Source organism: Falco peregrinus, chromosome 12 (genome assembly GCF_023634155.1).
Source record: "Falco peregrinus isolate bFalPer1 chromosome 12, bFalPer1.pri, whole genome shotgun sequence".
Lineage (NCBI taxonomy): Eukaryota > Metazoa > Chordata > Aves > Falconiformes > Falconidae > Falco > Falco peregrinus.
The window spans coordinates 15,261,004-15,288,946 of NC_073732.1; the positions used below are offsets into that span (position 1 = coordinate 15,261,004).

General features: G+C 54.2%; 1 protein-coding gene across 1 annotated transcript in view; it reads left to right on the forward strand.

Moving 5' to 3' along the window:
- Nucleotides 1-27,290, forward strand: part of XXYLT1 (xyloside xylosyltransferase 1) — a 37,375-nt gene extending 10,085 nt beyond the window's left edge. The window contains exons 3-4 of the mRNA XM_055817605.1: nucleotides 11,904-12,036; nucleotides 26,161-27,290. Coding sequence (XP_055673580.1) covers nucleotides 11,904-12,036; nucleotides 26,161-26,557 — 530 coding nt within the window. The 3' untranslated portion in view covers nucleotides 26,558-27,290. The remainder of the gene's footprint in view (nucleotides 1-11,903; nucleotides 12,037-26,160) is intronic.
- Nucleotides 27,291-27,943: the final 653 nt, after the last annotated feature.

Consider the following 27,943-nt stretch of genomic DNA (forward strand, 5'->3'; position numbering starts at 1 on the left):
GGGCAGGGGAAGGAATGTAGCTCTGCTCCCCGGTGGGATGCAGCTGAGCAGAGCTGTGGCTGGGATGTCTGCCTGGAGAGGGAATGCCAGCAAGGATGGGGCCTCTGCTCCTGCTAACAGGGCTCTGTGTCTTCACACAGGCAGTGGAGGGAAGAGTGCAGAGCAGGATGGGGTGTGGCTGCAATGTTTAATTCCACTAATGAGATCTCTTGCAAGCTTATATATAAAATTAGGCTTGGAGATCTCCAGGAAGGCAGCTCAACAGGATGGCTCGTTGTCGTGCCCAGCTTCTCTTCTGCTTTGATGCCTGCTGCATCCCAGAGATGACCCATGTGCCTGCAGAAGGCTCTGAGAGCAGACAGTGAGAGCCATCAGAAGGTGTCTAGCTAACAGCTGGGGAAAGAGGCAAATGCTGTTTGGCTCACCCTCAGCCTGTTTTAAATACTTTGAAAACATGGGACCAAGAAGGCAAAGAGCCAATTCCCCATCTGGTTTATTCTGATGTTAGGAAACTGGGTAAGAAAGTGGATGTGTTGCAAAATACTTGGGAGGAAATATTTGGTGAGGAAATAATTGACCTAATTATTACCTTTGAAATTAGTGAGGGGAGATTCAACTATATTATTAATATCACCGGTTGCAGCTTATAAGAGGCAATGGATAAGAGAAGCAGAATCCAATGTATGAAGATACACCTGGGGACTTGCTGACTGAAGACTCAGGAGCTTAGTCTGCAGGTGCATTTGGCAAGGTTATTTGTCGGGCTGGTAAGGGAACAAAGCAGCAGTGAGAGAAGTGGGTAAGCTTCCATGTAACTAAACTAAGTTAAGGAGCTATGAGGGAGGAGAGCAGAGCAGGACCGAGCATTGAGTATTGCTGAAATTTATGGCCTGTCAACATGGTCTGTTGGAAAAAAACTGGAAGAGTTTCAGAGAAGTGACTTCTGTCAAGGCCAGACCTGGCTGACTGGGACCCTCTGGTCTGGGAGAGGGCTGGTTGAGGGGGTTATGGTGGAGTCGTGAGCCGTGCGAGGCAGATGTTGGTACGAGAACTGGAGAGCAGCGCAGCTGGTGAGAGGTGGGTTTAAAACAGAGAGTGCTGTGATCCGTGGAGCTCCTTGCTGCAGGATGCTGTAGATGCTGGGCTGCCTCATGGAAGAGGAAATCGTTGCAAGCTGCTGTCAGAGAGACACCAAGCCTGGGACCTCCCTGAGCTGCAAGCTGTGCAGGAGCATGTTGGTGGGGACGTGGCTGTCTGGGAGCAGGGGGCGAAGCATGGCTGACTTTTGCAAGTCAGTAAGTGGCACCGTATCTGGGGAAGTGGCTGCTGGCAGGGAGCTGTGCCATTGGCTTGAAGGAGATGCCCGGACCTAACGTCCGTGACACACCGGGATCAAGTGGGAGGCCCAGTGGTCTCCCTGGCATCAAACTCTGAACGGGGCAATTTCTTTAGCTCATTATCAATGGCTGTACTGAATATTACTGATTATTAAGCATAGACCAGATGATAATGATGTTTGTTCATGTTGCCTGTTAATGGCCAAGCCCCAGCCTGCTTGGGATTTGGTGCTGCTTGCAGCAGGCTCCAGCTGCTGGCTCCAGCTTGGTCTCCCATGAAACTGATATCAGCCTTTGCCTGCTCTGGAACTCCTGGCCCAGAGACAGCGGCGTCTGTGAGCGTCAGCTTAGGCCTTTCCCACTGAGCAGAGCTGGAGGGAGGGCAAAGGCCAGGGAGGAGACGTGTTGGAGCAAGTGCTGAGCTGCACGCTGCCTTCTCAGGGCGCCTTGCCTGTGCCAAGGCTGGGCACCCGGAGCACTCCTGCTGCTGGCTGTGGAGAGCTGGGAGCCAGGGGGAATGGGTTAAGCACTGAGGTATCAGGAGAATGATCTGCCTGTTGGAACAATGCCTTGACAAGTGACTGTGTTCTGCTAGTGCACTTCTGCAAAAGCAGGCAGGCAGCATCCTGAAAATGTTGTCTGTTGCGTTTGTAGGTGTCTGTGCATGAGGGTTTGCTGTTGCAGCAGCAACGTTTGAATCTATAATGCGGGATTGCCCACAGCGTGCCAGCGACTGCACGAGATGTTTCCCCTCAGCGGTGCCTGTGTGCAGTGAGTTACAGTGCGTTAATCCTGTGTCACATGATGAACAAAGAAACTTGCATCAGGGGTCCGTAAGGTGGAGCCCAGCAGAGGACGGGGAAGCATTACCTCCTCTTCTTCCTCCTGTCAGCTGCAGGGCAATTCCTGGTGCATGGTCCGGCTACCCACAAAACTCAGTGACTTACATTGTAATAAATGAGCATTTGGGGACTGTGTAACTCATGATCCTTTCGTGCTGGCTGAGCAATGCTGTCGTTGCTGAGCCCTACCACGCTGGGGGTGTGCAGAGATGCAGCAGGTTGGGAGAGTGCTGGGAGGAGACTGCCTGTGTCCCCGATTCTCCAGGCCTGATTGTGTGTTATCAAAGTGGAGATGTTGTGAAAAGGCACAGAAAATTAAGGTCTCTGGTGGAGTCCTGGGCGACGGCCCTGGAGCCACATGCTCCCAAGCCACAGTTCCCACAGGATGCTGCAGTAGCTGAGGGTTGCATTTTTTTGGGGCGGAAATTTTTCCATCTTTACAGGGATGGAGGGAGTGTTAATAGTTTCTGGTGTGCTTTCATAACCTCCCTCCCTGCTTCACACCATGGCCATGTGAAAAACAGCCAGCTTCCTTCCCCAGCCTGTCTCTGGGCTGCACGCACTCATGTCAGATCCTGTGATGAGAAGAGAAGAAGCTGGGGTGACGGATTTGTGAGCAATAGGGAGAGTGGTGCCAGCCATTGTTCCTTGCTGGGACAAGCCTGTTGTGCCATGGAAATTGGTTTTGTGGTGCTGTTTAGGAGCAGGCAACAGCAGACCTCTAAATAAACCCATCCCAGCTAAACGCCAGAGGCTGTGGCCGTGGTAGGGGGGTCCTCGCCTGCCAAAATGAGATGCTAAGCCCCTCTGGCTGCCCGCAGGACATCCCTCTCCTGGGAGGAGAGCCCCTTGGCCCCAGCCCTGCTGCAAAGGAGCCGTCGGGAAGGGCTGCTGTGATGAGGGGATGTGGATGCTGCTCGGCAGGTGCCTGGCTGCCCTGCGGGTGTGTTGCACGGCAGAGGCCCCTTCCCTGCGGCAGCGCTGCAGCTGGGGGCTGGTGTGACCCGCAGCCCCTGGGGGTGGTGTCGCTTCTCATCATTTCTGCTGGCCGCCCCTTGCTGCAGTGCCACCAGTGATTATTTTTGGATGTCCTAGATCTGTCAGGCCGGGGCAGGCACGTGGGGCTGTTTCCACCCCTCGTAGAGCAGCAGGTCTCTGTGCCTGGTGCTGCAGGTGGGTGCTGCCCTCCTCCCTCCCCAGCCAGCCTCATTCCCCCATCCCTGAAGGGTGGAAGCTGCTGGGGATCACCTGGCATTGATGCCAGGGCTGCTCTCCCCCACGGCCTTGCTCCCTGCCCTGCCATAGCTCGTTAGAGCTTAGCAGGAAGAAACAAGGACAAAATCTGCCTTCAGCCCCTTCCCCCACCGTGTGCAGTTAATTGGGATGTGAGCTCATGTACCTTAATGCGTTTATTTTCCTGTATCTGTTTTTGGTTTCCCTTTCCATCTCACCCGCTCGTTACTTCACAACTTTCCATCTGCACTGCTTTCTAATTTATGGCAACGTGGAATTAAACCTTATTTTGTCTGATTAAAAGGTTTACTGCTGCTCTTCCTCCAGCTCCAAAAAGTGTCTTCACACTCTTCCCCCAACGGCACCATATATTAAATACATAGCAAGCAGCACGGCCAGCTCCATCCTGAAAGCTGTTGCATGCACAGCAATGTCTCTGCCTTGGAGTCTGGTTAGGAGCTGAGGTGTTGAGCACTGTTAAATAGTGCCTGAGACCTTGATGGACTGTGGGGAGACACTTGGATGCACAGGAAAAATTAATTTCCTGAAACAAAACACATCCATTTCCTGCTGAGTCTTCCCCAACCCTCTGGAGATGGTTGTGGGGTACGAGCAAGGCAAGCGGAATGATGCTGCCCTCAGTACCCAGGGTGCTGCTGCTGCACCAGACCCCTAAGCTCACCCAGGTGCCTGCCCTGTGTGGGTGGTAGCGATGATTTGTCATCTGTCTCTGGCAGGCAGCCTAATTTTTTAATTAGCTGTTAAGCTGGAATTGCTGTGCAGCAGCCACTGCTCTGCGCTGCTCTGCTTAGCAGCTGGGGCACTTACGCACATCCCGCCTTGCCTCCTGCCCTCCCCTGGCCTCTGTTTGCAGGGAGGGGAGCCTCTTCAGCTGTTTGAGGGAGAAGGGGGCTGCTAGGCTGCCCCAAGGAGCAGAGGGGACCCTTGGCTGCGCAGCAGAGGCAAGGACCTGTGTTTAAGTGGGCAGTGGAAGGTAAGCTTTCTGTACCGTGGCAAGCCCTGACAGTGCAGGGATTTGTAGGATCATCTTTCCTTGGGAGGGTGGGCTCTGGAGCAGCACTGTTTCCTGGGAAGGGGGACTGCAGCCCCCCCAGTCGCCATCACACTGGCAGCAAGCTCCCTGGAGCGTGTTGTGCTTCATGCGTGCCCAGCCTTGGCTGCCTTCCTCTGGGTGAGGCTCTCCGGTGCTGTCGGGGTCAGCTGCAGGGGCAGCAGTGATTAATTCTGGAAGCAGAGGGGAGGGACTTTGTCTGTTGCAAAAATAAGGCCTGGAAGGGGGAGACGCAGCCAGAGAGGAAGCTGCTCACAGCCCTGCTGACAGCAGGAGAGAGAGTGGCTGGGGGCAGCCGGCACCTGGGGGTTGGGGGCAAGCCAAGCACAGGGAGTCTTTAATGAAGGGCAGGATGGAAAACCCAGCATGTTTGTGTAAATAAACTGTGTGTATCCATGCTGGGCTTGTGGCACTGGCATCACTGCCCAGCACTGCAGCTGCACTTGTGCCTTGCTCCCTGCTGCAGGTGAGGATTTTGGGGGTGGCTGGCTGCTGCTGGGCAGCACCCTCCGGGCTGCACAGGGACCTTCCAGAGCCTGTTGCCAAGCCTGTGCCCGTGCCTGGCCTTGGTGCTGGCCGTGGGAGCCGTGTTTTTCTTGGCCACACATCTCTCTGAGCCGGCGAGGGCGGAGGATCCTGGTTTCGCAGCCAGCACAGGCAGTTTTGCAGAGCCACGCGTTGCTGCCGGCAGGCACGCTGCCCACTGGAGCAGGGTCTGCTGCATCCCTGCTCCAAGAGGTTTATTGCCCAGGGCAGTGATCTGAAAGCTGCTGCTAGTCCTTCACAGCTCCTGCTTTTTCCTTGGGATCTCACCCCGTCGTGATGGGAAGAGCTATAAAACCTGGTGGAAAAAAATCATTGGTAGACAGATCCAAACTCAAAGTGATGGAGAGAGGTGTAGGGGAGGCTGTCCAGTTGTACCCAGTGTTTGCAGACATGAGCCCTCCAGCCCTGCTGACCCCAAATCGGACAGCCTGGTCCTCCTGGCCTTCTTCCTTCTGGCGATTCAAATCAAGTGGCAAAAAGCACAGCCACCAGCTGGCCCTTCCCAAGACCCCGGCAGCAGCCCTGCAACACCCAGAGCTGCAGCCAGCAGGGGACACTCCCGTCCCTTCACCGTGCTGGCTGCAGCTGCTGCTGTCCCTGAGGAAGGGTCTCAGAGCCACTCTACATCTGGCAGCGGTCTGTCCCTGCCCATCGCCCTGCCCTTGCGAAGCCATTGCCCCCTGCACGGTCTCCAGAAGGATGGAGGGGGCTCCTGCCTCCTTGTGTTGCAGGACTTGCTGCTGCTGGCTCTGCGGGGAACGGTGAAGCAGTGTGCCTGGGCCATGCAGCATGTGAGGCATGGTCAGCAATCCCAGTGGTGTCCTCCTTGATCTCACCTCTTCTGCTCTGCATGGGATGGGTGCAAAGCGCCAGCCTCTGGCCGGAAAAAGTGGCTGCTGTCACGCAGGGGAGGTGCTGGGAGGTCGGGGAGCTCCTGTCTGATACATGCCAAGTGCTATGTTGATGATTGGACTCAATGATCTTAAAGGTCTTTTCCAACCTAAACAATTCTATGATTCTATGCCAGGGGGGTCCCTCCTCCTTGGCATGGTGCAGCAGGGTGTTTAGGTCCTTAAAAACAGGTTTGTGGAGACCCTGGTGCGGAGCATGGCAGGAGCAGGATCAGATCTCTGCCAGCATTGGTGACAGGCAACTGCCTCAAGAGAGTGTTTGAGATGTGGGCATAGAGCAGCTGGCAGGGCAGTGGCCTGTCCCCTCCAGCTATCCCACCACTGCCTGCAGCACCTCTGCTGCCAGACCAGCTGCAGGCAGGATTTTGTACCCTGAGGAGTGAGCTGAGCTTGTGCCAACACAGTGGGCTGGAGAGCTACACCACCTCCAGGAGGTTTTAATTCTTGCTGCTTCTACTGTAAAGCTGTTAAACCACTGCTTAGTTAACAGCAATTAAGACCAAACCATTTGCTGGACAGCTTCTGCCCTTTGCATTGTAATGGCAGCTCTCCATTTTGCTGTTTGTTCCTGGACACAAAGTTAATGTTTTCACTCTTTTCCCCTCTCCACAGAGTGATGGTGGCTGCCAGCGGTGGCATGCCTCTGCCTCAGATCTGGTGTGGTTTGTATGGAAGAAGAGGGTTTGGAGCTGAGGTACGCCCCAGCCCTGCACCTTCCATCTGGGCTCAGCTTTGCCATACAGGGAAAGTTGTTGGGACTAAGTGTGACCTCGCTGGCAGAGCAGCCTGTGCTGCATGCAGAGGCCAGGCTGTGGGGCTGCAGGGTCTTTTGCTTTTCTGCCTGTGTGTTAGAGCCCGATGCACGGTTGGTAAACCGCCCTGGGCTCCCCACACCTACTCAGGCATGCCTGGTGTCCAGGAGGTTTGTAGCTCATGTAGGAGCCTCTCAAATAGCACGTTGTACTCCAGAGATGAGTTTTGGCCATCACTAGGTGACCTGTGGATGCCCTGGCTGCCTGCAGTGCTGGGGAGGCAGTGACTTGCTGATGGCAAAAGCATCGGAGCAGGAGAATGCGAATAGCTGAGAAGGGCATCTCCTTTGCTCCCTACAGGTTTCTAGGTGGCAGCTGGCATTCCCAGAGCAGCCAAGGAGTTGTGCCCACAGGCTTGTGTGCTTGGCAGCTTCCACCAGGCTCCATGGAGGCCGCTGCCTTTGCATCTCCTCTTCTCCTGACCCTCCATCCATCATCCATGTACTTTCCTGTAGTTCTAAATCCACTATTTAAATCTCTTGCAGTACATCCCCTCAACTCAGGCTAGGGGAAGGTAGTCCCAGCCTACAGGCAGGCTCAAGGCTGCCCATCCACAGGCTGCTCCAAACAGTGGCTGCAGGTCAACAAGGGCTGGAGGCGTAACAGTTGCTACAGGGTTGCTCGCTGCACAGCATCCCCAGAGCTCTGGCTGGGTCGGCTGAAGCAGTGCCCCTCCTCCCCGTGCCCCCGCTGCCACTCACGCTCCGTCCTGACTCTTCTGAGAAGAGCGATGGGCTCCTAAGGGTCGCACCACATGTTGGTGGGATGGTCTGGCTCGCTGCACACTTGCCTGCTCCTGTCCTGCTCTGTGCCCCTTGGGCCGGGGGGCAGGTTGTGGCATTGGTGCTTCCCGGGAAGGGCCATCAGACTTGCTACAGAAGCTGCCCCCTGCCAGAGGGGCTCCTGGGCACCTCTCAAGGCATCCAGACAACCCACTGGGCCCCTCGGCATGCAGTCGGGTGCTTGCCTGCATGCCAGCACAGCTCTGCTGTGGGCCCTGACAGAGGATGCTGGGCAGCACGGCACAGGGAAGTGACCTCTGCTTGCTGTGTCCCCCTGCTTGCTCTTGGAGGAAGGAGGGAGCACCTGCATGAGAGGGGGTCTGCACCAGCATCTCTCTGGAGTCCTGCTGTGGACTCTGATTCTCCCTCTCTTTGGCAGCTGAGCCCCAGTGCAAGGTGACTTGGGTACTGGTGGTGGCTTTCTCTCCTGGTTTCCAGCGCCGCAGACTCTGCTGCGGGGTTGTACATCCCTGAAGCTGGTCTTCCTCCTCTGGACGTGGCTGGAGGGAGGGTTTGAGCCAAGCCCAGAGAACAGCCCTGCTGTGGCTACTGGTATGAGGCTGCAGTCAAACATTACAAGCTTTAAATAGGGCCGGCCTGTGCCATAAAGCTGTCACTGCTAATGGAGATCATCTCTGCTTTGAGTGGCATGACTCCCCTTTACGCACTGTGGCTGGGAGAGCCAGAGTTGAATGGAGCAGAGGGTAATATACAGTATGGCAAAGTTAGAAAATGCACTTGCTGAGCAAAACACTTTCAGCCTTTTCCCACATTTCCAGCTGGACCCCTCCAAGCAGTTTGTGCTTAAGAGAGCACGCGATTCCTCCGCCCCCGCATGGCAGTCAGGACAAAGCACTTGGTAAAAGGGCAAAAGAGCGTGATACATCATAAATATTAGTCCCTGGCCCCTTGCCAGTCCCAGGCAGAGAAATCTTCTTGGCCATTAATCTATCTGTGCAAGCTGCATCTGCAAAGTGGCGCTTAATGTAATGTCACCCATGCTCATTTTTGTCTCGGTGTTACAGTTCATGCTTGCTTATTAAAAAAAAAAAAAAAAAAAAAGTACTTTGTGCTCTCTGGGTCTAATTCATTAGTGTATCCTGGGGGGCTCTGCCAGCACAGCATGGGACCAACACACAGGGGGGCAAGCCAAACACAGGGAGCCTCTAATGAGCCAGCGTGTTTGTGTAAATAAACCATGAGTATCCATGCTGGGCTTGTTGTGGCGCTGGCATCGCTGCTCAGCACTGGAGCTACACTCGTGCTCTGCTCCCTGCTGTGGTCGAGGCTTTCGGGGGTGGCTGGCTGCTGCTGCTGGGTAGCACCCTCCAGGCTGCACAGGGACCCTCCGGAGCCTGCCGCCCGCTGCGGTGCTGGCGCAGGCAGAGCTGGCGTTGGAGCTTCCCCCACACTCAGCTTTCATTCTCCGTTGTGATCGATTGCAGTTAACGTTCATTGGTAATTTTAGAGAACAATCGGATGACGTGCCTCGTGGTTGATTTAATTGAAACCTGATGAGGCGTCAGAAGACTGCTGTGCACTGGGGCGAGTGGTGCTGGGATCCTCCCGAGAACCCCATCTCCTCTCCCCGTCCTTGGAAGAGCCTTGGAGGGCTCAGGCTCCCCTGTGTTTCCCTTGGGCTGAGCTTGTGCTGTAGATCTGAGGTCCCCTTGCCCTGGAGATCTGGGTCTCCTCACCCTGGAGCTTTGTGACCAGTCTGGATATTCCCATGTGCAGTAGTGTAAAGGGTTTGGGGTTTTGCACAACTGTGGTATGGACCACTGGGGAGGTTTGGGGTATTTGGAATACATCTTATTCCCTGTTACAGAAAACCTCCGCTCTGCCTATTCATCTGCTTGTGTGGCGCTAGCAATTTCTAAGGCAGTTAGGAGGGCTGAGGGAAATTGCTTTCAGGTCAAGACCTGCTTTACCCTGTAGTGAATTACTACGCCTAGGTTTTAAATCTTTGCAAACAGAGGATTATGGTGGTGGTAAATACTAGGTAGGCCTGGGGATTGCCGTACTGCCAGCTGAAGGGAGTGTGGCCTTTCCCTTTAGCAGATAGAGACTGATGGATATTAAAAAAATAAATTGAGATACAGCCTGGGTTGTGGCTTAGATACTGTTTCTCCTTGATTTATATTTCTGCTTGGATGCTTTGCAGAGTAAGCAGTATATTTCTTGCTTAACCTCACAGGGCTGTTTCCCTCTTAAATGAGGACAGCATGGTAGATATGACCAATTGCCAAGAGCCCTGGATTAGCGCAGGATCTGCAAAAAATTCAGAGCTGCTGTATAGCCCAGCATCTGCTTGAAACACAAACACCAAGGAATGAACGCATTTGACATGGCAAAGCTACATTCCTGTGCTGGAGGATAGCTGCCCATGCCTGGCTGCTCTCAGCATCTCTGGGTCTCTAGTCCCAACAGTGGCTTTGGGGGCTGCAAACAGAGCGATTGCCTCCTGCTCTCTCTCCCAGCAGACCAGGGGTAGCTGGGAGAGGAGGAGCTGGAAGCTGGGAGCTTCCCAGAGGGAGCAGTCATTGGGATTGCCAGGGAAATGCAGCCAGTATACAGGTACAGCCCCCTCCCCATGGGGAGCAGGGAGGTGGGCAGCAGGCAGCTGGTGCATCTTCCAGCTCTGACCAGTGGTGCCTAGCTCTTCTGGAAGAGTCTGAGGTTGGAAGCTGCACAACCACCCAGCCCATCTTCTTCCCTATCCTCATAACTTATATGTTCAAGTTTTTCTTGCTCTGTTTTAAACCTGTTCTTTCTTGACTCATCCACTGTGGAACCAGAGAGCAAATCCATCCTTTTCTCTTTACAGCAATCTTTCACATATTTGATACACATTACATTCCTGTCTGTACTGTGTACCCCACCTGTCGCAAGCATGGTGGGGTGAGGGGGTGAGGAACCGCAGTGGTGCAAAGGCTGGAGTGTGGGTAGCACCTTGAAGTGCCAGCCTGCTGGAAGCCCGGCCTGTAGCCGTGGTGGATGCAGGCAGCAGAGGGTGAGGGCAGGCTGGGCTTGTCCTCCTGCCTGCAGGTTCTGGGCAGGATGGAGGGTGAAGGCCTGGTTTGCTCACTGCTGTGAAAGCGGCGATGCACGTATCTAGCCTGCAGGAAGCTGTAATGGCACCTGTGCATGATGAGTGGGGCCGAAACAGGTTGACACAGTCTTTATAATCCAATTAGTGCCAAGTGCTAAGCAACCTGGCCTGTTTGCTCTTGGCTTTTGTGACATATAAATAGCGGCAGCATTATGTAACCCATGGGGGGTGTCTCCGCTCCTCTCACAGTCCCCGAGTATGGCTGAGCTTGGCTGGCCAGAAGGCGACCGTGGCTTTGCCCCGTGCTGGGGTAACCCATCTGATGGTCTGATCTCTCGTAGTGTTTGTGTTTGCTGCATTCCACTTGGCCTGCTGCAATCTGTACAACATCTCCAGATCCACCTGGCACCAGCAGTCTTGACAAGGCACTTCTCCTGCATCCTCTCCCAAGCAACATCTCCATCAGTTGGTCTCGTGTGCTGCAGAGGAGACTATGACAAATGCAGGCAGGGCCCTGACACTGTTAACAAGCTCAGGCCTGGCCTTGGTAATGGTGTCCTCCAGCCTCTCCTTGCTCTCAGCTTTCCCACTGCAAGTGGAAGATGCTTCCATGTCTGCATGACCCTCCTTGGCTCTGACAGAGTACCACTGGCCATAATAAAAGTTTTCTAGGCTGCCGCAGGCCACCAGCAGTTCTGTGCAGGCAGGGGGCTGTAATCTCTGCCCTCGAGGGACCCCCTGTCAGGCTGCTGGCAGCTAATGCGTTTGTGCAGGTGTTACTGAGGGTGTCGTGTGTCTGACTGAATTATTGATGTTGTCCATGATGGGAATTGCTCTGAAACTTTGAGACAGGGATGGATGCACTGGGGGCTGGAGCTGGGAGACGCTCGTGAAGCTGGTAGCTTTTCCCAGAAGTAGGTGGCAGAAGGTGAGCATGGGGTTTTGTGTGGCTGCTCCTGCAGAAACACTTCCAGGAAGGGAGAGGCTGGGTTGAAGTTACCTCTTGCGTTTTCAGTCGTATGAAAAACGAGTCTTCTGGAAGAAAGGAGCGAGTGGATAGAAGCAGGAGGTCACAAAAAATGGTTTCTGAAGTAAATCATGCCTAAAAAGCGCAGTGGTAAATGCTGTTGAGGTGTTTGCAGGTTGGTAGCTTTGTAGAGGTTGCAGCTGGATTGTGTTTGCCCTGAATTGGCTGAGTCTTGCCCACAAGGCTATTGCACTAAATCCTCATTGAATGTAATTCATTAAGTAGCCACTGGTAATCACCGGTTACAGTTTTGTCTTATGTAACTGACTTCTCTTCTTTGTGCTTTCAGAAGTAACCCAGATCATCCAGGTAGACTTGGACCTGAAGTACAAGACCAACATCCGAGACCTGTTTGATGAGTTTGACAACTTCCCAGAGGGAGCAGTCATTGGGATTGCCAGGGAAATGCAGCCAGTATACAGGTACAGCCCCCTCACCACGGGGAGCAGGGGGGTGGGCAGCAGGCAGCTGCTGCGTCTTCTCTTCAACTCAGGTTGGTCTTTGGAAGAATATCTAGTGGGAAGCAGTCCTTCTGCTTTAATACGTGCAGAGGGACTTAAACTTGTAGGTTGGTATGAATAAAGTGTAGTGTTGCTGGTTTCCTTGTTCTCAAGCATCATCATAAGGCTTCCAGAGCCAAGTTCCTGGTCATTGGTGCCAAAATCCATACCTAGATTATAGCACATCTGCTAGAGGTGTGTTTGCCCAGCCGTGCCTGCTGAGATGCTGTGATTGCTTTCAGTTCATATGTCAGGACTCAGAGGTTTTGGCTGTGAATACTGCAGAGAGTAGGGGTTGAGGCTGGGCAGCAGTGAGATCCTGGGTCCCTGGAGTGTCAGTGCACCTTCTGCTGAAGAAATATTCCCCCGGAGAAGACTGAGTGGGCAACTCTGCTAGTGTCCTGGGCTTGCAAGCATGAGGATTGCTCCATGGTTGCTTGCTCTTCAGACCCTTGGTCCAACAGCCAGTGGCGACTGTAGTGGCAGCTAGCAGTGGGAGCTGTGCACTGAGGGGTGGCCCAGCTCTTCCCACTCACAGGCCACTGGTGGGCTTCAGGGACACAGATATTTCCAGTCTGGTGCTTAAAAATACTGGTTTACTTCAGCCTGCGTTATTCCAAGGATAAACCTCAGATTTTGTTTTAATCCAGGGTGAATCAGATCATCAACTCAGGATGCTTTAATGGCTTCTCAGCTGAGCAGAATTTGAGCATCTGAGGGCTTGGCTAGATTTGCTAATCCTAATGGAAATGTTCTCGGAGAAAGATAAAAAAGTTTAAGAGCTCTGTATGTCTTTTCCTTCCCTACTGGCAGCCTTAGTAGTGAGATCAGTAACTGAACCTCCTAAGACATGTCCTGCAGCACTCTTGGGCAAAGGCTGAGCTGCCTTTGTGGTGGAGCAGCCATTCCTGCTGCATGTGCACCTGGGTGAGGTGAGGGTGGAGACAGAGAGAAGTTCATCAGCGGAGGATTGATGGTCATTAATCTCCACTGATTCTTTCCTAGAAGCCCAAGCTAGCTGAGCGCATGGTCACGGGAGCGTTTCTGGTTGCCCAAAATGTGGAAGTCACCACTGTTCCCAGGCTGGAAAAAAACATCTCTGTGCCCATGGCAGAAGTGTCACCTTTCCTCCTGGCTTGTGCTCTCGGCAGGGTGAGCTGGGACCAGAGGAACATGAATGCTGAGGCCTCGTCTCCATAGGGTGGCACTGTGCTCAGAGCTTGGAGGGCTACTGTATCCGCTTTGGGTGTCCTGGCAGGATTTTGGTGCCCAGAATGGTAAATCCAGCCCCAGTTAATCATATCCAATTGTTAGAGCTTAAAGCAGGATGGAGGGAGCAGCGACAGCCAAGTGTGGCCGCAGGGCTGTGCCAGACTGTCAGCCTCAGTCAGTGCTGCCTAGCAGGGCACATCCCGTGTGTTAGGGGTACGGCCTGTAACAGGATAAATTAAGCATTCATTTGCCTGCAGTTAGTCCATGGTGGAATCGCTCTGTGTTTCTGTCTCTGCAGGGATCGGTTTTGCATGATTTCCACGCATAGCTAGGGAGCGGGGATGGCATTCCGCTGCCTGGATGTTGTTCTAGGATGAGGAGGGGACTGAGTTAAGCTTTGGGGTGCTCCGCTGGAAGGAGAGGTGTCCGGCACAGCAGGGGACAAGGCATGGGACCGCGGGGCTGAGTACTGGATATCTGACCCAAGCCAAAGCCGTGCTCTCCCCTCTCCTGCCACCCGCAGCGGGGACAAACAAGCCAAGCACTAACAGCCCTCACAGGCTGCATTTTTGGGCTGAACTTTCTGTTGTTGCAGTTTTAACATTCTGGGTCACTTTGGACTATGTTGTGCTTTTCTTCTTGTGCTGTTTTGATCTTCATGTGAAAACAAGTTCCTGATCTTTCTCGTCGCCAGATCACCCGCTGCACGGTGAGCTGTGCCAACGCCAGCCCGCCCTCCCGCCGAGCCCTCCGCCCCACAGGGCTCGCACCTCACTGCTAAAAGGGTTTCCAGACGAAAACATGAGCTGACAAAGCGTGAGTGTCTTTGTAAAAATAAATAACTCTTTGCTATTTTTATACTTTTAGCAAGATAAAACACATTGTAGGTGTGAAATAAGAGGTGCTAGCTCCAGCCGTGTGATTTGCCACGTGTGCAGGCTTGAAGCATCAGCTGAGAAACTGATTGCGGAGGAGGGTTACAGGGCGATGGTGAGGTCTCTCCATTGCCACTTACGTTTTCCTCCCCACTTCACGCAGCTCTCTGTGGCATCAGCTTTGCCCCAGCATGTGGCAAAACATCAGAGGGTTGGGGCAAGGCAGCAGAACTTTCCAGAGCTTGCTTACAGGACTGTGGACTGGCACCCTCAGGGCAGGGTAAGCCAGTGGCTGGGAAAGGTCTAGGTGCCATCTTCCCCTCTCTGTAGCAATGGAGAAGGTGGATGGAGATCAGTCCACTTGGCTGTGTTGAATCCTGCTTATCTACCTGGCCTGTCACATGGGTGCAGACCAGCATACTTTGTAGATGATGCACCTTTTTCTAGGAGGCGGTGCTGTTCCCAACAGCTGCCTGTTGGCTGTCCAGCTGTAGGCTGCACTTTCCAGGCACAGGCTGGGACTGCACAAGGCTCAGGCTGCTGCACTGAGCAGTGCTGGGCACAGACGCCTGCGGGAAATGGAGGAGTAAGAGAACAGCAAATAGGAAACGTCTTGGAGCCTGCTTGCACATCCTGAAGGTAGAGGGAAACCTCCAGACAGCAAAACAGGATGGCACAGGAGCGTTTCCACTTGTTTGACTCATGCTAAAACAATGCCCGGCTGCTGTTTGTCTTGGACAAACATTTCTCCAAGCAACAGGATCTCCTGGCCCTCCTGCAAGGCAAATGCTGAGGTTTAACTGTTGCACAGCCTGGGGCTGGCCTGCCTGTTGGGCTTGCTCAGGGTGGGTTGGAGCGGCCTGTGGGAGCAGCAGCTCCTGCTGAAGCTGTTTGTGGATTGCCCTGCAGAGCTGCCTCCCTGTGGTGCCCTGCAGGTCGGTGTCTGGCAGGGGGTCCTGGGTGTGGAGGGGGAGGTTGCAGGAGCCCAAGTCAGGTGCAGGAGTCAGTCTGAGGCTGTTGGCATCGGGTTTGCTTCTCTGGAGCTGCAGGGAGGGGAGCAGCATTCTGTCTGTGAGTCAGGTGTGTTGTCCTGCCTGCAGCTTTTGGATGCGACGTGTGACGTGGGGTATGGTCAGCGCCGCTGTGGCTGGGCTCTCAGACAGAGCTTCGTCCCACAGAAGGCTGCCCCTACTGCCAGGGGACACTGGAACTGTGCACTAGGCTCGTAGGGGCTTGTGGGCTGTCCATGGCAGTACTGGATGCCTCCTGCCAGGTTGACACTGGCACACTGGCCTACAGGCAGAGCCTCTTCCCAGCACTGACATATGCCTGCTCATGTGTCTGCCTGCAGAGGATCCATGCCACAGCCAAGACCAGGAGCTCCCGCTTCAGCAAGAGTGATTTTGATGGAAAGATTAAAATCTGCACCTGAAGTTTAACTGGTCTAAAAGGCTTTCCATGCAAGGAAGAGTTTCTGCAGAGTCATAATCTTAATTAAAAATCCTGTTGTCCCCTGCAGCATTTCAGCTGTTCAGGCGTGCTGGCGGTGTCCTGCTCACCAGGCTACAGAAGATGAGCGATTTGTGTTGCACTGGGCCTTCCATGTCAGATTCTGGCCAAACTGAGAGGTCCAGGCCCTTCTGTGCTCTTTGCCCTGCTAGGAAACATGCAGGCAAGCATTGCAGATGCAGCCGGCGAGCCAGTTACCAAGCGAGCAGGCAGGTCACTGTCCTCGGGGTGTGTGCGGGGTGCGTGCCTGGCCCCGGGGGCGGCTTAGCTGTGGTCCTGGCTGCGGTGGGGCTGAGCGATGGCCAGGTGAAGCACGGCTTGCTGCGGGTCAGCCTCCTGACCAGGCACGAGCAGCAGGGGCTGCACCTGGGGTGCAGCGGAGGTCTGCACTGGGGCATGGTGAGTGTGCCCTCATGCAGATGCTGCTGCAGCCTAGACCTCCCCGGGGGCCTCCTTGCCAGCCTGGCTGAGCTCAGTGCCTCAGGTGCCCAAGGGAAAAGCCTCCCCATTTCCAAGCAGCCCTATGGCTGAGATGAATAGAGTGCGAAAATAGTGTGGAACTCCCCAAAATGTCCTGAAAACTCCGAAGACAGAAGGCAGAGCTTAAACCCTATTCTTACAGTTTCCTGGTTATAGATCCCTCCGGTCACGCTAGTGGCATGTGAGAGGAAGCAGAGCAGCAGTATTGATTGCATAGCTGCTCTCAGCAGCCTCAGGCTGACCCCAGACCAGCATGCTGCACCATGCTCCCAGCTCCCGTCCCCATGGCCATCCCGTCCCCTTCACTTCCTATGTGGTGCTGGTGCTGTTTACTGGCACTGCCACGTGGCGGTGGGCTCTGAGTGCCCACCAGTGCTGGCACCGCCTGGGGCCTTCCATGCTGCCCTCATGTTGCTCCCCTTGGAGGTCACGCTGGAGGTGAATGATCTGCTGGCAACAGGGAGGAACTAACCCACAGGTCCTCAGACGGGTGCTTTTACCTCTTCGCTCCAGATGGGAGCAAGGTACCAGCTGTGGCGGTGGACCTCAGGAGAGGTCCCAAAAGCTCCTCAGGTCCAAGGACGCACATAGCTGGGGCTGGAAGGGTGGCTGCTGCCTCCCTTCCTGCTTCTGGGTAAGATCTTCGCTGCTGTCCCCTATGACAAGAAGCTTAATAAAAGCTATTGGGAATCCACAGTGCTGGAAATGATAAAAGTTTGTCCTGCAGGAAAGGATATCTACATCAAAGAGACTGCTACAGACTACAAAGGACCGACACTTGGGTCCTTGTATGGCTGCAGGGCCATTTGCCTTTGCTTCTGCCTAAAACCTAGGGAGAGCTTGAACAGGGCATTATTTTGTGGAAAGGAAAAGCATCATTTCTGCTTGTGATCATGTGGGAGCTGCTGTAGGTGTGCTGTGTGCTCTGTCACATTAGTTTTGTTTGTTTGAGAGCTGGTAGAATAACCCTGAGAAGGCCAGTAATGAGGGGAAGCAAGCCTGTGCAGCCTCTGGACCTGGAGGCGCAGCGCTTGCGGTTCTTGATGTTCACTGGGAGCTCAGTGGCAGCAGTGCTAAGTTAGTTTGTCAGATGTTTGGAAGAGGAGCTGAGTTATCCTGGGCTGTGAGCAGGCTAATGCTGAATCCACAGCCAGGCAGGGCTGAGACAGTACGTCCTGTACCTTCTCTTGGGATCTAAAAAAGCCCTAAAGAACTGCTGACAGCTGCAAGCAAGGAGGAGCAGCTGGATTCCCTGGATGTCGGCTGATTGGTGGTGGTTGTCAGATATAGCAGTGCAGGTGGGCTGTCGCCTGGGATGGAGCTTTCCAGAGCTGGAGATAACCATCTCCAGCAGGCAGGTCCTCCTGCCTGAGTTCAGCTGGTTTTGAGGGCTGCTCATGCAGGCAGGTTCCCTGATCTGGAGACTTAGCAATTTTCCAAGTGTTTTTGCCCTGGGGGAGCCGGGAGCTGCCTGCAATGACGGGCTCTATGTTTCCCAAGCCCCTCAGTTGGCGAAGGCAGGAACATTTGCCATGCCTGTGCCCTGCCAGGCATGGTGATGCCAATGCTGCCTGCCCACAGTCCTGCAAGCCAGACCCTGCACACTTTGAATTTTAAACCATTTCAAGGCTTTGACTTGATCTGTAGCAAGTGCTGCTGCTTGATGCATGAGGGGGACTGTTGTAGGAATTCTTTCGCAATGGATGCCAAGAAGCAGCCAAAATTACAGAATAAGCAGAACCTGCAAGGAACTGGCAGCAGAATTGATTTCAGGAATTCAGCATTACTTTCTGATTAAAAAAAAAAAAAATTACCCAAGAAAGTAAGTGATTTTTTTGTTTACATCTGTGCACATCATTAATATGTAGGACCCATTGCACTTATTACCAAGCAAACTTGAAATGTCATTTAGAAACAATGAATAAACTGGACAAGATCTGACAACCACAATTGTGCATTGATTAGCACAAATACTATCAATAATATTAATACTATTAACTGTCCCTTTTGAAGTATCGGGCGTTACAAACATGATTTTTTCCAACAACCAAGACACGTGTGTGTGTTTGGGTAGGCTCTCCCAAGCATGGGTTCAAGCTTTCCCTCCAAGGACTTTGCTGTCATGCAGAGAGTACACGTGGGTGGTGGGCCTCATTTCCAAAAGCTGCCTGAGAAGTTTGCTGTGACTTTGCTACAGGAGTTTTTTTGTTGACCATAGCACATAAGTTCAGGGTGCATCAGGTGAGCATGTATGAGTTACCATACCTGCACTTGTCTTCAGCTCTGCTGTTTCTCAGTTTCAGCTCCTGAACATTTTTGGTTTCGGTGTCCAGAGGCAGGTGTCACACCAGTGGCATCTTGGGGTTGCTGGGGTGCCTGGCTGCAAGGGTAGATCCCGCACGCTAAGCATCATGAGCAGTTGGTTAGGTCCAGCTGGGTATTTGCACAACTGCTGTCATCTTCAGTGGTTGTTTTTGACATGAGAGCATGAACTGAAGAAAGAGCAGGTCCATGCTGGGCATTGATCCTTTTTGGAGGTCACAGCTTGTTTTGAGGCTAAGAAAAATGCTCTTCATGGGCAGCGGCAAGGCTCAAGCTGGCCTGTGCAGCACAGGTATTCGTGACTCTTTGCACCCCAGTGAAGGTTTTGCAGCAGAGTGGGGGGGAAGTCTGGGCTGTAGACACTACCAGAGGTGTCAAACCAGTCCAGCTTGGCTCTTGAATCTGCTCTGGAAAGTGGCTGCTGGGGCTGAGCATCTGGAGGTGGGCCAGGAGGAGCAGATGGGGCCGCTCAGCCGAGGGCTTCCTCACCAGCACTTGGTGGAGAAAGAGCTTCCAAGAGCTGAAGCCTTTTGATGGACAAACAAACAAACAAACAGAAGGAAATTGAGAGGTTTTGCTGCATAGTTGGGGTGCTTCATGGAGTGATGTGTGCTGGGGCCGCATGAGGAAGCTCGTGGCAATCCTCTGGAGGGGTTCCCACGATGCCCTCCTGCTCTCTGAAGCTCAGTGGCAGTTCCCTCCGTGCCCAGACTCCCCTGTGGCAGCACAGTGTCCCATGGCTGGGACTCCCACATGGGGATGGAGGGAGACAGACCTTTCTATTTCTCCTCCCCTGAGCAGCAGGTGAGCATCTGTGAAGGGAGGGCATCTCCCCTGTTCCTGAGAGCCCCGTCAGTGGGCGAGGGCGGCCTGGGGCGGGCTGTCTGTGGCTCCAAGGCAGGCAGGAGAGCACGGCTGGAGCAGAGTCCATTCACAGTTGTTAACAGAAATCTGCCATTTTGGCAGTAATTGGGCCCGTGGTGTTTCAGAGTTCCCCTGTGAACAGGCTGTCCCCCATCCTTCCCTGGCGCTGAGCAAACGACTGATCTAACACACACAGCCCATCGCTCTGCACCGCCGCTAGCGCCACGGGCATTTATCTATAGAAGGAAGGAAGCTGACGCGACCCAGACAGGGATTTATGGTCCCACCTCCATTCGGAGGGTAATCTTAGCACTGGCATGGGGTGCAAAAATTTTAGTTGGTGAGGTGGGCACACCTTGAAAATCTGTGTCCCAAGGAAAGGTTTCATTTGTGAGCTGTGTTCACAAGTTGCTACTAATCATCTATTTAAGTGTGCCCAGTTTTGGACTGCTAAGTCCACACAGAAGTATAATGATCAGGAACGATTTTGCTGCTCCAGATGCAGGCCTTTTTAGTTTGGCATGCAGACTGTGCTGTAGTAGAGATCAGTGCTTTAGAGACATAATTTGTGCATACGTGAGAAGTTTATTAAGGAATCGCTGATGTCTTAATTGAAGAGCTCAGTCCATCAGTTCATCAGCATTTTCCACGGGAGGGCTGGAGGTCCTACCTGAGCTGAACCCTTGCCCTGAACCCATGGGAGGAGGGTAGGGTGGTCCCGGTGTGCACAGCGATGCATCCTGCCCTTTGTCGATGCATCCTGCCCTTTGTCGCAGGCTGGGAGCCGGGCTTGCTTTGCCCCAGGGTGATGTTTACCCCTCCAGAGCAGGGGGTACTGTCCCGTTGGGGATGCCATTGCTCGTCGCTGGGTGCAGTGTGCTCCCAAGAAGCGCAGAGCTGGGATTTCCTGGGTTACACAAGCTGCTCAGCCTCAGCTAAGGCGCACTGGACCAGGCTGGTACTGAACCTGCCGCCCCGGCTCCTTAAGGGGTTTAGCATTTGCACATGGGAAATAAGCATTTAGCAACAAGAGCCACTTTGTTGGAAAGCCTCTGTCTGCGGCAGGGCTGAGCTTACCCACCCCGATCCAGCAGTGCCGGGTGGGAAGGGGGAGCCTGGGTCGGATACTGTGCGGGGTGCAGCCCCAGGGCTGCAGAAACTTGGAAGGGCCCATCTCCGCTGCAGCGGTGCCTTTGGGGTGGGGGGAGCCGGAGGAAGGGAAGACATCCTTTTCCTGAGGGGTTAATCTCAGTCAGAGTGGTGGTAAGGGGCGGGCAGCTGCCTGCCACAGTGAGATTTAGCTAAGGGAAAGGAGAAGGGTGCAGGGAGGTTTCTTGGCTGTGCTCTTAGTTCTGGCTGTGGATTAGCGGGGAAAGCCACTGTCATCGCCATGCCATCACTCTTCTTTCCCTACCACCCACATCCTCTCCTCTGGGTGGGACAGAAGCTGCTGTCAGGGGGTCTTTCAGGCTGCTGTGGGAGCCAGCTTGCTTTTAAGCCTGTATCTGTTGTCCCCAGAAGCCCTTACAACTATTTGCCACCTCTGTTTGCTCTCTCCCCCTCCATTTCAGACATGTCCCCCTGTCCCCATCGGGACACTGCGTACTTACCACTGGGGCTCCCATCCCACCCAGCTCCTCAGCCAGCTCCCTGGGGCCCTGCAGGAACTGGGCACCAGCAGGTAGGCAGCTCAGCTGGGCATCGCTCGGCAGGACCGCAGCCACGTGCCGCATCCTCCTGCCCGCCCCAGGGGAACGCTGGCAGCAGCGTGGAGCAAGGAGTGCGGCGCGCTCACGCCTCATTGCTTACTGCACAGGAATAGCGGTGTTTGCCAGCAGCTGCAGCTGGGGATAACGCTGCCAGCTGTCTGTTTTCTGGCTCAGAAACTGAAAAGCATATTTAGAGGTAGCAAGACCCTGCGCTTGTTGGTTTAGTTGGTGTTTGGGCTGGCAGGGCTGCTGTCGGGGTGGTGCAGAGAGGGATAGCTGGCAGCCCGTGCTTCCCTTCTGTGCCAGGAGCCCCATGCCTGGCTGGCTGGGGCTCAGGGTCCCCCAGCCCCTGACCCCTGTGAGAGGCTTGGTGACAAAGTGTGTTCTCAGTGTGCTGGCTCACTGCTGCTTCCCATCTTGCCCTCCTAAGCAGCTGGCACAAACTCTGCCAGCGCTTGCAAGAGATAGGAGCAAAGTAGTGAGCTCCAGCAAGGAGTTCACTGGTCCAGGATGTTTATTGCATCCAGAATCTTGCAGACCCCTCATTTTTGTGGCTTTATCCCATGGCTGTTGGCTTTGCTTCCCCTTTGGGTGAGGGAGAGGCTGTGCAGCCTTCCTCCCTGGGTATTGCACTGCTCAGGCTCATACAGTGCACGGTGCACAGCAGTGTTCAGAGACCCCACAGGCTTCCAGGAGCTTCCTCTGACCGCAGCCACCTTGGGTCTGGCCTAGCATCTGGTTTCACTTCATGCCTTTTTGACCCAGCTCCTTGGTTCCCCAGCTGCATGGGTGGGATCCTGCAGGTTGTCCACTTTTCTGGAGACAAGTCTGCATGGAGAGGATCCACATCCTCATCAGCAAGGCCAGTGGTGGCTGCGCACCTGGTGTGGCAGGGTTGCAGCCTCTTGGAACATCCTGGGTGGGTACAGGCACCCAAGCCCAGTCTGCTGCCTGTGAGGCTGGTGCTTTGGGCTTTCTGTTGGTCCCCCAGCTGCCAATAACTCCCCCGCCCTGCCTTTCCTGCCAGCAAGGGCACCCTGCTGCCTTACCAGAAGTTTCCAGCTCATCGCACGAGGTTGTCCCATAACCCAGAGCTGAAGTAAACAAGTGGAAGTTTGCGGGTTTGGACAAAGTCTTCCCCCACCCAGCATTTGCCCCTTGCTGTGCACTAAAGCAAGAGAAGGACTTGCAAAATACAGCTAATAGGTGGAGAGGTGCCTTCTGCTCCTGGCAGCTATCCCCAGCGAGGCATTTTAAAGGGTGCGATGGCAGCTCTGCGAGCTGGGGCTCAGGACCACCAGCCTGGGGGGCCGGGGAGGTGTGGCCGGAGCGCCCTGTGCTGGGCCAGCAAGGGAAGTCCTGGTGGAAGCAGGGTTTTTTATCTGGGCTGCCTGGGCCTGACATTTGAATGCTTGGAAATGCTCTTCTCCAGATGTTTCCTAGCACACGCCGGCTCTGTTTATAAACAGCTCCTCAAAGCAAAGCCCGTTGGGGCTGCAGGCAGGCGCTCACAGCAGCAGCCCTGCGTGGCTCCCCCGCACCGTGCTTCAGGGTCTGGGGCCCGGGGTCACCTCTTTCCCCTCCTGTCTAGAGGGATCAGGGCAGTTAACAAAAGCTCGGAATGCCTCCTCTTCCTTTCTCCTCCCCTCCTCCCGGCCGGCAGCTTCCTGCCCTGTTGCATCCCGGTGGTGGCCAGCATCTCCAGGCTGCCTTCCTGCCCTGGTTTTCACTGCTGGGGGATGGAGGGTGGGGGCGGACAGAGAGGGAGGAGGGTACCCCGGAGCCAGGGCTGGTGGCATGCTGCCCTGCCTGAGCTGCCTGTCCCAAGGGGGATCCTGGCTGCTCCGGGGGCTTGGGGCAGGGAGATGTTTCCGTTGCATCCAATTGGGGTTCGGTTCCTTAATGGTTGTGTCAGGCCAGGGAGGCTGCACCCCCTCCCTGCATCCTGACAGCATGCTCGTCAAGTCCCCCGTGTTTTTCTAAAATCTGAGGTGAGTGCCCAGGGGAGGCAGGACAAAGCAGCACGGGGCACAGGCTGGGTTAACTGGCTGGCTGGTTGTTGTGCTTCCCCAGCACCATCTCCTCCAAAGAAAATTATGCTCTCGTACCCACCACTCCTTCCACTTCCAGATGGGTAGAGGTGCCCTTCAGCCGTGCTCTTCTCTGTCCTGGGCCCTGCAGAAGGACAGCACCAAACCCTTCCATTAGAGGGACAAAAGCCAAGTGAAATCCGGGCTGAACAGATGCTGCCAGCAGCCCTGCCAGAATACCTTTCCCTCGGCTGGCCTGAGCCTGGCGCTGGAAGGGCTGCGGTGCGGTGCTACAAGCAGGTTCCCAAGCTTCGGCACTGCGGAGCCGCCTGCAGCTCATCGCATCCTGGATTTTGCCCCGGCATCGCTCCCTGGGGATGGTCCTGTCTTCCCCCCCCCAGCCCCACTTTCCTGTGGTCCCCACGTGTGGCTGGGGGAGGATGGCCCCATCACGCCATGCCGGTGCCGGGAGGAAGGGCTGAACAATTGCTGCTTGTCGGTCTGTCGCCTCTCCCTGCTGAAAAGGGCACATCGCTGCCTTCTCGTTATCAGCCGTCGCCAAGTAATCCGCTGGGGAACAACGTTGCTGAAAAATGGCATAATTTGATACAGATCTGCTTTCACCCCACTGCAGCCTGGCAGTGCCAAGGGCTTGGGCACTTGCATTTTTCCTATTCTAGTTGCTTGCAGGAGCTGTAATCTCATCCCTCGGCCTGGGCAGCGTGTTTTTGGAGGTCAGAACATGAAAGGACTTGGCTCCGCTGCTGTGGAGCTGGAAAGGTGCTTTCCTCCATGGTACTGCTCTCCCTCCTGCCAGCTTCCAGCATCATTTTTTGGGCATGGGGATGGCTTTCCTGGCACTGCTAGGGAGAAGCAGTGAGAGCAGAGTATGCTGACGTGGGCTGGAGCCAGTCTCTGCTCAGACCCCTGGCCCTGAGCACCTCAGGAGGCTGATCGGTGCACGGCTGGGTCTGGTCTGGTTGAGCTTTCCTCTAATGCTGTGTGGAGAGTGCTTTGCCTTCCTTTTCTCATGAGCATCCACGAGTTGTCTTTGTGGTGACCTGGTGCCTGTCCCCAAGACATAAGTGCTCTTTGCGGAGGCAGAGAGCCCTTTTATCCCTTCCCTTTAGATCAAATGAGCACTGCTGCCCGTGGGCTCCAATAAGGCGGTCAGTCCTCCGCTCCCTCTCCCCAGGAGGCGTGGAGACGCCTGCTCAAAAACTGAGCCCTCCTTCCATGGAAAACTGGCACTTGGAAAAACCCTTTCCATCCGGTATAGGCGAAAGGAAGCAGCATAAAGATCCTTAATTAAATGAGAAATACCAGAGGTTTGAATCTAAAGCATCTAAATGGAAAGTTGTAAGGAAGCGATGCATGTGAAAGATGTGAGGAAGTGGTGGTTGTGGTTCTCCAGATCAGGAAATAAAAAAGGTGCTCACAGTTGACATCATTAATAGATCCACATTTTCTGCTGGGATAATTCTGCTGGTGGCTGTCAAATCCTGGCTCTCACCTTGGCCAGTCTTGCAGTGCTGTACTGGGGATCCAGAGGACAGGATGGAAGGATGGGTTTAATAGTCTGATCCTTGTACAAACTGTAGGATTCCCTGAGCAGGTACCTGTTGGAGCTGAACCCAGCTTCTTACAAGAAAACTTTCAATGTAAATGTTTGCAGTGGGGGAGTACCCACCATGACTCTGGAGCTGGCCCACTGACTAATGTCCCTGCATCTTCTTACATCTGAATTAGCCCAGCTTCAGCTTCCAAGCGTGGGACCACTTTAAACCTTTGGATGGTAAATCCACACCGTCTACCAATGCCTTCTTGTTTCCTGGAGGTGCATGGAGACTTTGGTCAGTGTCTGACGGATTCAGACAGGAACCAGCAGCAGGCTTGGCTTATTCTTTCTAACAGTGTTTCTTCCTGACATCTCCACAGCAAGGTGCAAGAAAACCCTGCTGTAGCTTCAGGGTAAGTGTTAGGGCTGGAAGGAGACCATAGTGCTGGCAGCCTTGGGCTGTCAGATGGTGGCATGGGGGCCACGGATCCCTCCTGCCCTCCTCCAAACTGCAGGCTTGGCCAGCTCTCAGCTGCCCAGCTTTGCAGCAGAGGATGCTGCTTGGGGGCAGAAGACTTTCAGATTCAAGCCCAGCTGCTTGGGTAATAGTATGGGATTAATTCAATTTGCGCAAGTGGGAGCAGCCAATGTGGGTATGGTGGGGTGTGCTCACTGCCCCAGGGCTGAGGAAAGAGCCAAAGACATTTTTGGGCTGCTTGCTTAGGTAGTCTACATTTTTTCCCATTTGAATCACCCTCTGGAGTTGGTTTTGTGTATTGCTAGACTTGCACTTGCTCCCTTCTCCTTGGCAGCTGCAAATTAGCTGGTGAAGACTGCATCTGCCAGAGCTGCTACAGCTGAGCCTTCCTTGGGCTGCACATGCTGAAGGCAGTGCTTGTTTGCTAATGAGATGTTGCCGTTGGCTTTCTTTTTTTATTTTTATTTTGAAAAAACATTTCTGCCACTCAGATTTATTTCAAGCCTTTCTGCGCAGCCTCAAACTAGGGCCCATCTTTGATCTGGAGTTTCCCCTTAATCAAATAATAATAACGATGTGAGCACTGCTGCCGAGATCCTGTTAACTGCAGGACATTTTCCTGGTATGTACCAGCTGTGGGGGCACTTCTGGTGGTTCACCCTACGCACTGGGGATGTGCTTTCATTTCCCTGCATAGCCAGGGATGAGCAGTCGTGCAATCCTGTATCCAGTTGCCTCACCACAGCCATGCTGGTAGAAACAAAAGCGTCTTTAGGAGAGAGCAAGAAGAGTGGTTTGAGGTCTGAGCAATATCCTGTGCAGGGGGATGGAGGGAGATGCAGCCCGTGAAACACTGGGCTGCTCTGGGAGGCTGGGTACCTCCAGCCAGCAGAAGACAAGCACTGCCTGTTCCCTTTGGTGGGTGGTAGATCCTCTGCTGTGATCCAGACCTGCCCAGGCTTTGGGTTGCACTGCCCGATTCCCCTGTTCCTGTTTTTCCTCTCTGCAGGCACACATTCTGGCAGTATCGCCGTGAGAACCCCCAAACCAAAGTGGGGGACCCCCCTCCTGATGGACTGCCCGGCTTTAACAGTGGTGTCCTGCTGCTGAACCTGGAAGCCATGAGGCAGTCCAAGCTCTACAACCAGCTGCTGGAGCCCACCATGGTGCAGAAGCTGACAGAGAAGTACCACTTCAAGGGCCACCTTGGGGACCAGGATTTCTTCACCATGGTGGGGATGGAGCACCCAGAGCTCTTCCACGTGCTTGACTGCACGTGGAACCGGCAGCTTTGCACATGGTGGAGGGACCATGGATACAGCGATGTGTTCGACCAGTACTTCCAGTGCGAGGGTGAGGTCAAAATTTACCACGGGAACTGCAACACCCCAATACCTGAAGACTAGGGCACCCACCGCCCTTGGGAGCAGCTCTGACTGCAGCAGGCGCTGCAAAGCCATAGTGGCTGCACCGGCAGTCCCTCAGGAAGGGTGGCCAGACCTGATCTGTTGCAAACCTGGGGGATCCCTAGGGATCCGAAGAGCGTTTAGTATCCCACTGCCGGTACCTCACCCCTCCAGGAGGAAGTGCAGTCTGGTAGTTGGAGCAGAACATCCACAGTCACCATGCCCAGGGCTCAGCTCCTGGCTCTGCTTGGGGCAAGTCCATGGTGCCAGTCTGTGCCACAGCTGCTGGGGCACAGGGACAGCAGAGGGGCCATCGAGTGCCTGCTGCTTTTGCACATGGCAGGGTGCTGCTCCCTGGGTGCTGTGCAGCCTTGCCTTGTCTAATGACCAGCAGGAGCCCACAGCCAGGCAGTTGGCTTTTGTTTTGGCATTCCCCGGTGGCCCATTTCTGCACTTCACGCAGGCACCGTCCTCAGGTCATTTTCTGTTTGAAGCATTCCAGAGAGGCGAGAGGGTTTTAAAGACTGAAAAGCTGCTTTAAATTGGGTTACTTACAAACAAAAATTGAATGCTAGATGAGCTTTAAAGCCTTCCATTGGTTCTTCTTAGCAATAAAAGCTTTACTGCCCTATCTTGTCTTAGAAGCATTCAGCGAGTGTGTACCAATAGGTTCATTTTTCTAGCTTTGCCTTTAACTTTTTGTACGAGAATAAAGCTGCAGATGTAAAATGCACTTGGCTGTTTTTCTGCGGCACAACTGAAGTCCTGTGTGATTGGAGGTTTCATGCTTTTACCGTCATGATTAAAAGGTACGTGATGTATATCTGTTGGGCAGTTGAATGTGGTGCCCCACATAGCTTATCACTGTGATTATCCCATGTCTGTCCCAAGCGAGTGATGCAAATAAACGGGCCAGCACATAAACCAGATTTCAAAAAAAGATCATGATCATTGCCATAGCTGGGGTTGGTTTGGAAGGAGCCGGGAGCTGCCTGTGCTGTGAATGAGCAGCCTTCAGGCAGGAGCACTCTGTTCCTACATAAATCCTGTCTCGGCTGGCCCGGCTGGCGGGTGTGAGCTGCTCCTGCACAGGTCTCTGTCAGAAGAGGTGCACAAGCACATTAACCCGCTTCCAGCCCTGCTTTCTTTACACCAAGACAGCATGTGCCTGCGTGTGTGTTTGTGCGTGCATCCGTGTGATGTGCATGTGCAAGAGGGTTGGGGACCTAATTACGGCTTAACCTAATAATGGCACGCATGGTGTGTGGCAGGAGATCCCTGGGAGCCTTCCCCTGTGCCCGTGGATGAATGAATGAACGTTGTCTTTGCTGAAGGAGAGGCTCTCCCTCTAACCGATGGAAGGGGAACAGCAGGCTGCAATGCAGG